General features: G+C 35.5%; 2 protein-coding genes across 2 annotated transcripts; one reads left to right on the forward strand and one right to left on the reverse strand.

Annotated features, from left to right (window-relative positions):
* The first annotated feature begins 638 nt into the window (after positions 1–638).
* Positions 639–7,595, forward strand: LOC147391397 (uncharacterized). The gene is made up of 3 exons (XM_086458650.1): positions 639–2,123; positions 6,431–6,689; positions 7,013–7,595. The coding sequence occupies exons 1-3, from the start codon at positions 1,030–1,032 to the stop codon at positions 7,187–7,189; spliced, it is 1,530 nt and encodes a 509-aa protein (XP_086314776.1). The 5' UTR covers positions 639–1,029; the 3' UTR covers positions 7,190–7,595.
* Positions 7,596–8,661: 1,066 nt separating this feature from the next.
* LOC147391398 (large ribosomal subunit protein eL43z) lies at positions 8,662–11,615 on the reverse strand. Its single transcript, XM_086460030.1, has 5 exons — positions 11,473–11,615; positions 9,516–9,555; positions 9,146–9,234; positions 8,980–9,062; positions 8,662–8,903 (listed from the first exon to the last, which is right to left on the reverse strand). Exons 1-5 carry the CDS (start codon positions 11,473–11,475, stop codon positions 8,840–8,842), a joined length of 279 nt encoding a protein of 92 aa, XP_086316156.1. The 5' UTR covers positions 11,476–11,615; the 3' UTR covers positions 8,662–8,839.
* Positions 11,616–12,780: the final 1,165 nt, after the last annotated feature.

The following is a 12,780-nucleotide window of genomic DNA, read 5'->3' on the forward strand; positions in this document are numbered from 1 at the left end:
ATGAAATTCTATGAATTTTGAAAATAAAAACATAAAAATGTTATTTTTCATGATTGAATTTCATTTTTATGTTTGGGAGTTATGTGAAAGTTCACTAATCATTCATTTTCAAAACTTTGGATCTAATTCAAAAGAAATTGATTTTATTTTTTTTGAAAAAAATACTCAAAGGACCTGATAGAGGGAGTTCTTTCTAATTAATCATTAAATTTTAAAGCCTTTCTTAATAATCTATTTAGTAAAACTTTTATTCTAATCAGTTCCTAAATCCCATTTTTAACAATTGTATGTCTTAATCGTTCGAACTCATCGTTTTCATATATAAAAATAATTAGATTTTTGGTATCTCAATTGAATTTTAAAGACTCCATCCCGTTAGAAAGAATTTAAGAAAGAAGAAATATGTAAAAAAAATTATGATTTTTCACTATTTTTTATTTTTATTTTTGGATGAAAATCAATCAAGAATGAATTTAGGGAGGGTGTGTGTCCATAATTTAAAGTAAAACAAGGGCGAATTTATCATTTTCAAAGAAAGAATGGCATTTAAGTAGTTTTAAAATGAATCCATGGTCATATCCCAATCACTTCAATTTCTCATCCCTCTTCGTAGAAATCAACGTTAATAAATCAATAAAAATAGCAATAGAGATGAGAGAGATGAGAAACAAAAGCAGAGATAGAAAGAGATAAAGAGACCATTTCCCTATTTGTAGAACGTTTGCGGAGAGGGAGAGGAGAAACAAAAGAAGAGGGAGAGAGACCATTTTCTTATTTGCAGAAACATTCACAAACAAGAGAGAAAGCGAGCATAGAAGAAGTGAAAACTAGAGAAGAAGAAACTAAAATAGAGAAGGAGAAACAAAAATAGAGGAAAGAGAGGCAGACAGAGAGAGAGAAGGAGAAATCAAAACAGAGAAGAAAAAGTAGAACAAAGAGAGAACCACGAAGGAGAAACAAAATCCAAGAGAAGAAGATTTTTTTTTTTTTGTTTTATTTAAAAAAAAAAGGATTTTTCATTAATATGTAATGCATCACAAGAAATCAGAAGTTCAGATCGGAAAAGAAAGCAGTGGTGTCTCTTCCGATTTCAACCCAAAACCACCACTCTTCCTCCCTATCACCCTCAACCCCCAAACCCAATTTTCAACCTCAAATCTTCTTCAAACCCATCTCCAATTCCCTTCTTCACCATCATCAACATCAACCAATCCCCAACATGAACCCATCCCCAACCCATCAATCCTCCACTCAACCCCTCACAAAAGACCCATCATGAACCATCACCCTTCTTCAACCCTCTCTCACTCCCCCACTCTCTCCTCCCTCCTCCACCACCACCAACAACAAAAGCCCACTTTTTCTTCACCTTTCTCCACATTACCCATATCTCCAAATTGCCCATCACCTTCTTTAATATCATCATCCACAAAAGCTTATGCCTTCCGAATAATTCGCCACCTCCGTCATCGCCTTCGTCTCCATCTCCGTCTCCTCCTCATCTCCTTCCCCTCTTTCTACTTCTTCCTATCCAATCCCAATCGTTCATTCTTCCTCGATTTCCTCTCTGCTCTCGCATTCTCCATCGCCCTTCTTTCTCTCAACCTCGCCTTCCCTCGTCTCCTCTCAATTCGCTTCCTTTTTCCCCGCTCATTCCCTCTAAAATTCGCCCTTTCTTCCTTATCATATCGAACTCCTCTACCCGTTTTTTGGTCAATTGGGTCAAAGCCCAAACCAGAAAAATTGGATAATTCTGGATATGGGGTTCAGATTTACAGTAATGGGGATGTCTACGAGGGTGAATTCCATAAGGGAAAGTGTTCGGGGAGCGGCGTTTATTACTATTACATGAGTGGGAGGTATGAGGGGGATTGGGTTGATGAGAAGTATGATGGGTATGGGGTGGAAACATGGGCAAGAGGGAGTCGGTATCGGGGGCAATATAGGCAGGGCTTGCGTCATGGATTTGGGGTTTATAAGTTTTACACCGGAGACATTTATTCTGGAGAGTGGTCTAATGGGCAGAGTCATGGATGTGGAGTTCATACCTGCGAGGATGGGAGTCGATATGTCGGGGAATTCAAGTGGGGCGTCAAGCACGGCCTTGGCTACTACCATTTCAGGTAATTTTAGACCTTTGATTTTTATTTTTTTTCATTTATAGGTTTTTTCTCTTTTTGGATTTGCAACTGTTGAATTCGGGCTATTGGTTTGCTAGGTATTGATATTTGATCTTTTATGTTTATTATTGAGTTATATTGATTTTGTTTATAAGGATTGGCGAGAGTTGGTTCTCTTGTTGTTGGATTTTGAATTATTTTCTTTGTCAGTGCTTTTGAGTTTCTATATTATTGAATTTGTATCATTTTCTATTGAGTTTTTGAATTATTAGCTTTTTCTAATTCGTTATATCGTTGAACGTGGATCATTGAATATGCATTGGTATGATTGAAGCTTTTCGTTTTCTTTGACTTCAGGATTTAGATTTTAATTTTATTGTATCGGAATGCGGATTAATGAATTTGAGTTGAGGAATTCTTAATTTATATTAATATATTCTGTTTATGATCAGTGTAGTTCAGAGAAATTTACACCATTTCTTGGGTTTGGCCTTCCATCAGTTCCTCTCTTTTATTCATCCAAGTTTTTTTGGTCAGCCTACTCCCTGCAAGATGTGATTTCTCTTTCTTATCATTATTTTTTTTTTCCCTTTTCATTGTTGATCGAAAATGAGATCTGTTAGCTATTTGAATTGAGAGTTTGAAGATTTATGATATCTACTTGATTGGATGATGACGAGGTTTTCATTAATTTTGTAAAAATAAAGATGAAGTTTTTTTTCTATGAACTCATATATATACTTATCGTGGGTACCCCCCTTTTGGGTGAGACTAATCCTACGGTCACACGCACAGCCCCCTTGGAAATTCCTACGTGCAACTGGTTGAGTAGAGTTGTCTCTGTTGATTTTATGTATGATGATTTCGTAGGTAGGTAGGATTGGGTTTGTAGCATCTGTCTTTTAGTCTCCTTGCTTTGGTGTTTTTGTTTGGTTGGTCACCTTGACCACTTCCTTTTTTAATAATATTTTATTTTATTTATCAAAAAAATTTGTCCGACGTAATCCATCCAATTCAGTTTCAAAGTATATGTTCATTTCCTAGAAAAATAGTGATGTCTTCTAGTTGAATCCTTCCTACGTTTCTAAAACTTAATTTAACAAGAGACACCAATGGAACTTGGCAATGAACACCTCTATCGGTATCGGACACTAATATTAAGTTCAAACGCTGTGATCCTAACAATCCCAAACGTTATATACAGTCTACTCCATTTATTAAGAGATATTAATAAAATAAAATAAAATAAAAATTCCATCTAAGTGTAAGTTGATAAATGTGAAAATCAAATCATACAAGCACTATGTAAATAATAGGTGAAACGGGATATTTGGTAAAAGAAGATTTGGTTCAATCAGAATGCCTGTGTGCTCAACGAATGTGCAAAACAGGTATTAACCTGTCCAAAATTTCATACAATGGAATTATGTAATTGCCCAAATCATCTCGAGTTGTTTTCCAAAGTAATCTTTTGTGCCACAGTTACGAACACAGACTCCATACCATCAAACAATCCTAGTAACATATATCCGACATAGTTGAAAATCCTTATATTTTCCTTATTAGAAAATATCCTCAAATCTTGGCAACTCAGTTTTCCATCTTTTTACCCAACCACCAGGAGATGTTGCCCAATGCGTACTGCCTTATTTGCAACAGTGTATCAAGTAATTGCAAGCATTTTTTAGACAATGCATTCGTGCATGTGTCACAATGTTTATTTCCTCGGGTTCAGACTTCTAAAGACATTCCTCTCATAGCTAACCATGTGAAGGCCACTATAGGGGGTATGTCATAAGAGGATCCTTGACTACAATCTCTTCAAAATGATTGACTGACTCATGAACCTAAATTGTTAAGCTTGGTTCAACAGAATGAGGGATGAAATCCCTATTCAACTCTTGTAGAATGGTAATTTAGTCACCAAGGTCTTATTAGTGGTCTCTACATTCAATGGATTAGAATGTATGGTCATCAACCCGCCTGAGATATTCACACTCATGTTGGGTTACTTGTTGTTCAAAAGAACGATTGATACATGAGAAGTAAGATGTGTTCTGCACTAGGTATCATACCATAACAAAATCCATGTGTAGTCCCTCATGCAAATCCCCAATTTCTTTGTTTAAACATTGCAGTGCCACTATTCAAGTCCACACAATTTTCTTAAGCCTCTCTTGGAGAAACGATCTAAACTTTTCTCATTTTACCTTACGAACAAAATCATGACTCCAAATTGGAATTCAAAATTCTTCATAGCCACCCTCAGAAGAGTGGGAACTTGGGCCCTGTGTGGATACATCTCTCCACGCAAGAGCAAAAGCTCAATCTCTCCCCGCAAGAGCAAAAAACCTCTCCGCGGAAGAGTAGGTTTTTGGAGCTTCTCAACAAAGAGCAAAAAACCTCTCCCCGCAAGAGCAAAAACCTATCCAAACGTTTGCTAGCTCCCCGCAGGAGCAAAAGTCATCAAGAAGCTCTATCCAAACGCACTGTTGGTATCTCTAGGGAACCTTATAGAGTCACCAGATTTACAATTCTACAATATGGATTTTTTATTTTTATGGGCCACCTTTGTAAAGTCTATGAGTAGTAATACCACTTACTTGGGTTCAAAAGTCTCCTCCCACTTTTACCCAAGATATGTATGTCCTCCTAATTTGTTGTGTTCCAAAGCAAGTTTCTCTGACTGCCATTTGGTTTTTCTTCGTACCAACAAATAATCCAGCAGATATGCACTAATAACAAATTATGTAATGAGTTATTAGGCAGGCCGGTAATGGTTAGGCTGTGATTGAGGACTACAAAGTTTAAAGTGGTCGAGGAACCCTCATATATAGAAATCCTCAAAATCTAGTACTTGACAACTTTAAGATCATCATTTTTAAAACAATTATTTTCGTTTGGTCTTCCTCTTCATCCCAGTTCAAAGGAAAACATTTTGAGGATTTTTTAATATAGTTTATGGAGCTAAGACTTCTGAAGTGTAGATCGGAGGTATGCTTCCCTTTCATTTATTTCCTTTTCCTTTTTCTTTTTCTTTTTTTGGCTAAGTGGCACTAGGCTGTTGGGGTCTGGCGTGCAACTATACGAATTAGTCCATATCCAAAAGGGATGTGGGATACCCTACGTTATTGGAAATAAGTGGGCTGTTGGGATCTTTTTCATCTACTTTTCCAGTATTTGTCTTTCTTATCTTTCTTTTTTTTCCTTTTCATTTATTCCCTTTGCTGTACAGAGGGCTTTCTCTTTTTCAGGTTTTTTCGATAAAAGACGGAAAAACACTACATGTTGTGCCTGAGTATTGCTTAAAGTATTTTTAGCAAAAGTTTGGAGAGGGAAAATTCCACTCCCACTTTTTATTGACTTTTCTTTCTCCCCTTGCAAACAACCGAGTGTAATGGTTCAATAAAGTGCATCCACCATCATACATTCCCGCTCACTTTTTTATCTCCTATGTTAGTGCAATTGTTTTATCTTATACTAATCTCGTAATCCATGATACCCAATTGTACTTCCATATCAATAGTTTATCCGACTCAGATTCATGACACAATCGCTTACCAGTGCTCATACTGCATATTGCACGGATATTCTTTGAGGTTCTGTATGGTTTCTTGGAAAATTTCTCCCTGAAAAAATAAAGTAATCTTACTACATAACATTTTCTATTAGGTCTTTTCTTTGAAAGCACATTTTTATGTTTTGCAGCAATATAAAATTGTTGAAAATAATTTTCACATTCTTTTTTTTTTGCTATATTGGTTATGTTTTTCGCTGAAAATTTTATAGGTGTACGATACAGACCCTTGGGATATCTTTTCTTGTTATCATACTGTATTTTTATATTTTAACTCCCAAGCATGACTACAGTCCGGGTACCTAGACTATCAGTTCACCACTCACTGAACTATGGAAAAGTTAGAAACTTAGAATAATCCATTATTTTCCGCTGTTATCGAATCGTGAACCATGTAATTCAACAACAACAACAACTAATCTAATCCTGTTCTTCCGGTCCACTATACTCAAAACCAAGTCTTCTGTTATTGAGAGAGAGTTCATATCTGCTTTCACCATCTCCAGCCACGTTCTATTGGGTCTTTTTCTCTTTTAAGTTCTTCAACTTGAATATTTCTTCTAACTGGGGCTGTAATCGGCCTTCGTTGAACATGCCCAAACTAGTGAGCCATACAGTTAAAAATAAAATAGATGGAGTAAGGTTTTTTTAGTTTGTGGTCTTAATACATTATCTGCATGTAAACAAACTCCCGGGTTATCAGTGCCAACCCTTCTATATAAATTGTATGCAGAAATGGGGACACGTACGCTGGAGAATATTTTGGAGACAAGATGCATGGGTTTGGAGTCTACCGATTTGAAAATGGGCATCGGTACGAGGGAGCATGGCACGAGGGAAGAAGGCAGGGGCTTGGGATGTACACATTCAGGAATGGGGAGACACAAGCTGGTCACTGGCAAGATGGTGTCCTCGATATCCCAAGCACTCAAAACACCCATCCTGGATCTCCGGTTGCCGTTAACCATTCTAAAGTACTCAACACAGTGCAGGTAACTCACCATGAAAGTTTGTTCACAAGCAAGTCTTGTAGACAAACAATATGTTTGTATAAGTTAGTAATATGTAGCTCAACCTTCGAAGTGATTGGAAGACCCTATAAAATAGGTAGTTCTATTTATTTGTAGTGAACCTGTGATTTTTGGGTCAGCGGCCATCGATTGGATTCTCTAAAACATAGGACATGCAAAACTGTCCATGATTTTTTATTTATTTTTTTCATCTCGGAAAAAAAAAATTCAAATGAGAAACTAAAAAATGGAATGTAACTAGTAGGGAAGTTATCTAATTGGACTTGTCTTTATTATCTTGTCAGGAAGCACGACGAGCTGCTGAGAAAGCGTACAATGTGGCCAGAGTGGACGAGAGAGTGAATAAAGCTGTAGGAGGAGCCAATAAGGCAGCCAATGCAGCAAGAGTTGTAGCTGTGAAGGCTGTCCAAAAGCAAATGCATCACAATAATGACATAAACCCAATTTCTTCCATAATATGATTCCTAATGGTGGCAGCCCATCATTATCATTATCAGCATCAGCATTATGTTGTTACGCACAATTTTTAACTTAATTAGTGAGAGCAAGCAAAGGGAGTATTCCATCATAGTTAGTTGTACATTCTTTTTATTGCCTGCTTTGATTTCCCTCGAAGAGATGTAACCCTAGCTTGGAACAACCACTTTCAGTTGTTTCAGAAGAAATGGCTGATTGAGAAGCAAGTTGGTTTCTTTTTCTTTTTCTTTGTATGTATAGGATGAGTTGATGGGGTAGGTAGGGGACTCCAAATTTTGGTTGTTTTTTCTTATAAAAAGGGTTGCTGCTGGTCTTAATTCTAATGCAAGTGCCGATGCCCAGCTGTGTATGTGAATTTTGTTGCTTTTATGAGAGATGACTACAGGTTGCGCTCTCTCTCTCTCTCTCTCAATACCACCCACCTAAAGATATAATGGGTTCATCGAAAATAACTGAAACATCATTTTCATGTGACATTCTGGGCCTGTAAAATCCTCCAAATAAGGGACTAGACCATTAAACCAGCAAGTTGACGAATCAATCCATGATTTATTAATTATTTATGAAATGTGGCTGAAGAACTAGGGCTGCAACTCGGACGGGTGGGTGGGAAAACTTAACAAACACCAACCCGCACCCTTTCCCAACCCGGCCTCGGGTGAAATGCTCAATCAGAACTCTTCCTAAGTTGGGGCTAATACATTCCTCATTAATGCTAAGTAATTTAAATTTGGTAAGGATTTATATACAGATTACATTTGGTAAAAGAACTTTATAAATGTACAATTTTTTTTCCTAATAATGTTTTTCAAAAGTTCATATAAATAAAATTATAAGCAAATTCAAAGAAAGAAGAAAAATAATAAAATTAACTAAAATAATTTATTATTTTTATTAATAATTGTAATTTTCAAGAAAAGAAAAACATTTAAAACCGTACTATAATCAATGTATGACAATATAAAATAACATTTAAAAGAATGCATTAATAACAAAATTTGATTATTTATCTAATGAAAATAATTACATATTAGTTTTGATATATAAATAAACAAAAACATACATATTGAAATATGAATTATGAGTATAAAAAATTCAGATAAGAAATATTTTTAAATTATAATCATATTAAGTTCGGATTTGGGTAAATCAGATTAGCCAATACCTATGCCCTCGATAACCTGATTTAAGTCTAGCATTTTTTTTTTGTTGCCTGAACCCAATGCCTATCCCAAGCAAACACAACATTTTTATATGATGTCCCGACTTCCCAAACTTCCCAACTGAATTAACAGCCAAATCTGATAGTTACCATGCTCACAATGACCCCCCAAATGACATTGCATTGGTAACACAAAATAAAGTAGTTCTCAGCTTAGAAGAAAGATCCTCACATCTGATCTGAACGTCAGAACAGACGAAAAAACAACCATGCCATGCTAGATTTTCACAACTCTTCCAACAAAAGGGCTGAATTTTCATAGATTGATAATGGAAATAATAATCCTCAACAAATCAAAACTACTTAGCTATAGTCGAAAAAGTATGATGTGAAAATAGATCCAAAAATCCAAAAGGTAACAACACCCTAACGTAATAAAGCGCCAAAGCAGAGGATTGCATGCTCATGAGATTTATCCCTCAGTCTGCTCCCTCAGCCTCCTGATGGTGCTCCTGACTGTCACAGCACTGGCGGTGCTGCAATAACAATCAAACAAACAACAATGGGTACACCTTTCACACAGAGAATAGAATTATGAGTGTAGGACTTTACTTCAAAGTGTATGCGCCACCAGCTTTAACTTTGCCGCAGTCTTTGCAACCCCAAATTCCCACAGCCTTCCTCTTCACCGCATACTGCGAAAATGCACCATTCATTGAACATATAAGAATTGAAACATCCAATAATGAAACCAAAATTATTGGAGAAAATAACTTACTTTGCCACAGAACTCGCAAAAATACTTTGCATGTTGACTAACTTCCATCTTCTTAATCTGCTTCCGCAGACTTGCACCATATCGGGTACCTGAAATGCCAGTCAGCTCAGTAACACCTCCATTGAAATTAAATATCTCAAGCCAAGGGTCTATAACCCTACTACTCTAATTGTACATTCACCTCACCAGCTCATCAATGCAGACTGTTAAAACTGTTGGTAACTATGATGTGGGGTATGAATTAAACATCAGTCTGACTACACACTTATAGTGATCCCATGTATGAATTTCTATGTTTCCCTTCTTGTCAATAGGGTTGAAACAATGCAGCTTCTGACTAGTGGTGAACTAATAGTAAACGAGAACTTACCATATTTCCCCACGATACCTGCCTTCTTTGTACGCTTAGTCTGCAGCCCAAAGAAAAGATTTCAACATTGAAACTAATATCCGGGTACCAAAGTAGGACCAATTTATTTAAATTAAGTATCAACCAAGCAACCAAAAGAAAGAGTCAGAAGCATGGGTATTGCATGGACAATTCATAGGAAGAAGTTCATAGATAACATGCAAGTCACTAAGACCAAGTATAAACAAGAGAATAATCAAAACTTCAAAATCAAATTATTCTCTCCCCAAACTGTTTTTATGAGGATATCTGGATACTTGAAATTAGAATTCCTGTCTCCACTACTGATGTATCAAATCCACATAATTTTTTTTGCCAAAAAAATTCCGGGAGATTACAGGATAGGATAGTCATAACTAGATCCGCCAATGGATTGAGTTTGAAAAAGATTAGGGTTGATCCAAACTCAATAAGATAACAGACCTGTATGACAATAGTCAGATTTGGCTCAGATCCAAACTATTACTTGTAACCGTGATTCCCAATTTCAACTCAACAAATTCAAAAGTGGTTTCTTGTAATATAATTGTATTCATGATAGTACAATAACCTTCAAAGTTATGACAAGCAGAATTCATACTGCTTCACAAACCATATCTTCAATCAAAGCATGTTCCTTCGCATATTTTCTTCCTACCTTTATCCATGTCATTTTTGGTGTCTTCCACTAGCACTTTTAAAATCCTTGACTTGTACCAAATTATTCATTTTCACCGGTGTTCTAATTGGGTTTCATACAAATGCCCAGACAATATCTAGTGACTTTCCCTTATTTTATTTCATATTGGAACTATTCCTGAATTTCCCCAAATGTACACATTTTCTAGTTTGTTTTTCCTAGTCCTATCGCCCATCTCATAATGCTCATCTTTTCTATGCTCATTCTGTAAATATATTATTTTTTTGAAAACCTAACGATCAACTACATAAAGCATAATTGATATTATCATTGTATCATAAGTTCTTTTTTTGATGAGTATTGTATCATAATTTTTTCTTTTTAATTTAATTATGTAATACCAGTCACATAGCAATCCAAAAAATTCTCGTCCCTTTTACTCACCCAACACTAATTATATGGGTCACTTCCCCCAACAACTTATCCATCTTTATATTAAATTAACCTACAAAGCAAATCATTCTTTTGGGCTATTGTTCGTCTAGCAATCTTAACTGGTGCTTCATCCCTATAAGTGCCCTAACTAAAATTATATTCCCATATATTGTCTTGGTACTAATTATCTTAAAATTGCTAATTTCTAAATATAATTTTCCATAGTTTTAGTTTTGAATTTGCTTCCTTCTATCAAAAAAGCAAATCACCCTAAATAGCAAATTCTAATGGACGTCTTACACGTAAGGTAAGAGTAATTAACCCATCCATAAACAGTACTGAAGGCATGTAAAGTTAGTCGATCCCATGTTCTTGGTTCAACTTCAAAACCCACCAAACACAACTTCAGCTTGCCAACTACAAACCCATTACCTATTAAAAAAAGCTAATAAATCTCAGCAAAACAACTTAATTTGGTCTCTAAGATTGAAGTTAGTTTCTCTGAAAACGGTAACTTAGCTTACCATCTATTACAGATCTTACAGCCAAATACTAACTTCCGGATTGATCCGAGATCTACAGAAAAAATGGCTAAAGTTCATCTCAGCAACAACCGTATCGATAAAACGATTCAAATAATTCGATCTAAAACCTATCTAACGAAATAATCATGGAGTCGAACCCTCAAAAGATAACAAAAAGTAGATCTCTTAAACGCATCAATAACATTTATAATTTTTTTGGTAAATCGAATTCAACAAAAAAATTTCGCATTTTGAGAGGAACCATAACGAAGATAATTCAGTGTGGATCGAAAAACAAAAAATTAATTCGATTAGAGAGTGATAGATAGTACGGACACACCATTGCTGGAGATGGATGATGAAGAGCTGGCTAGTGTTTCTGTAGATTTCTTCGCGCCTTCTCTCTTGCACTCTGAGACAAACCCTAATTCTTTCTCTCTCTTGTTTATATATCAGAGGTTTGGGTTTTAGGGTTTTCTGATACAATTTTTCTTGACTAAATTACCCTCGCAATTTGTCCATAGGACATTCGTATGTGAGAAATGAGATGCCCTTTATCTTTTCAAACTAACGGCATGGTCAACTCTCAAAGACTAATGAAAAATAATATAAATGCCCTCATCTTTGACCTCTAGTCGAAAACTCTTGATTTTTCTCCCAATAAATTATAAGAATATTTTACCCTCGTCGTCAGCCTTAAGATTCTCTGTCTCCTCCAAATTTCAAGGCTCATAAGGTTGAAGATAGTTTTTTGAGTAAAAAAATCAATAGTTTTCTATAAGAGGTTGAATGGGTTAAAATTTATTTACATGTAAAGGTTGAATAATTTGAAGATGGTGATTTCGTGAAAAAAAAAGACAAAAAAAAAAAGAAAGAGGATATCATCTAATAGCATTGTTGAACTTCAACCTATATTAGGAGATGTAACTATTTTCACTTGGGATTTGTATAATTGCACATGGAAAATAGTGGGAAAATATATTCTTTTGAAAAAAGAAAAAAATACGATTCTTTTTTCATAAGAGTTGTACTTCTTTTTTATAAGTGGACTGACCTCAAGATTTACTTTATATCACATCCAACGTGAAAGTATGTAGGAACTGTAGATGCTTTTTTACTCATATCTTGATGAAATCATCTATGATTCCTACACACTTTAATGTCAAGACGTAAGATATGAGGTACAATCTTGAGGTCACTTCAGCATTATTCTTTTTATAAATATAGCAAGGGTTAAGATAGAAACCAACGAAAACAACACCAACTACACCTTGTTGTACAACTTCCCTTCAATCTCTATTCTCGTGGAGAATTCAATTGAAGGTTTCATGAATCTCAGAGCTCTCTATGGTCAGTTAGGCGGTCCATTAAGCTTATTATCCTCCCATGTCTAGAGTATTCTCAAAAACTCTAGCCAAGCTATTCTCTATGAATCTGCACTGAGGAAAAATGAACATTGAGAATCTAAATTCCGTTAAGAAGGGTTTTTCGATCCATTGAAGTTGATCAATGAGAAGAAGGCGTGTATAGAAATTAAAGGCACATTCACCAAGGGAATCATTCTACTCATTCGTATTGGATTAGTGATTATGGAAACCGCATCAGATATGTGATTAGTACCCTAAAATTCTAATTTTAATACACATAT

The sequence above is a fragment of the Akebia trifoliata genome, chromosome 11 (genome assembly GCF_017979445.1).
Source record: "Akebia trifoliata isolate Shusen 1 chromosome 11, ASM1797944v1, whole genome shotgun sequence".
NCBI lineage: Eukaryota > Viridiplantae > Streptophyta > Magnoliopsida > Ranunculales > Lardizabalaceae > Akebia > Akebia trifoliata.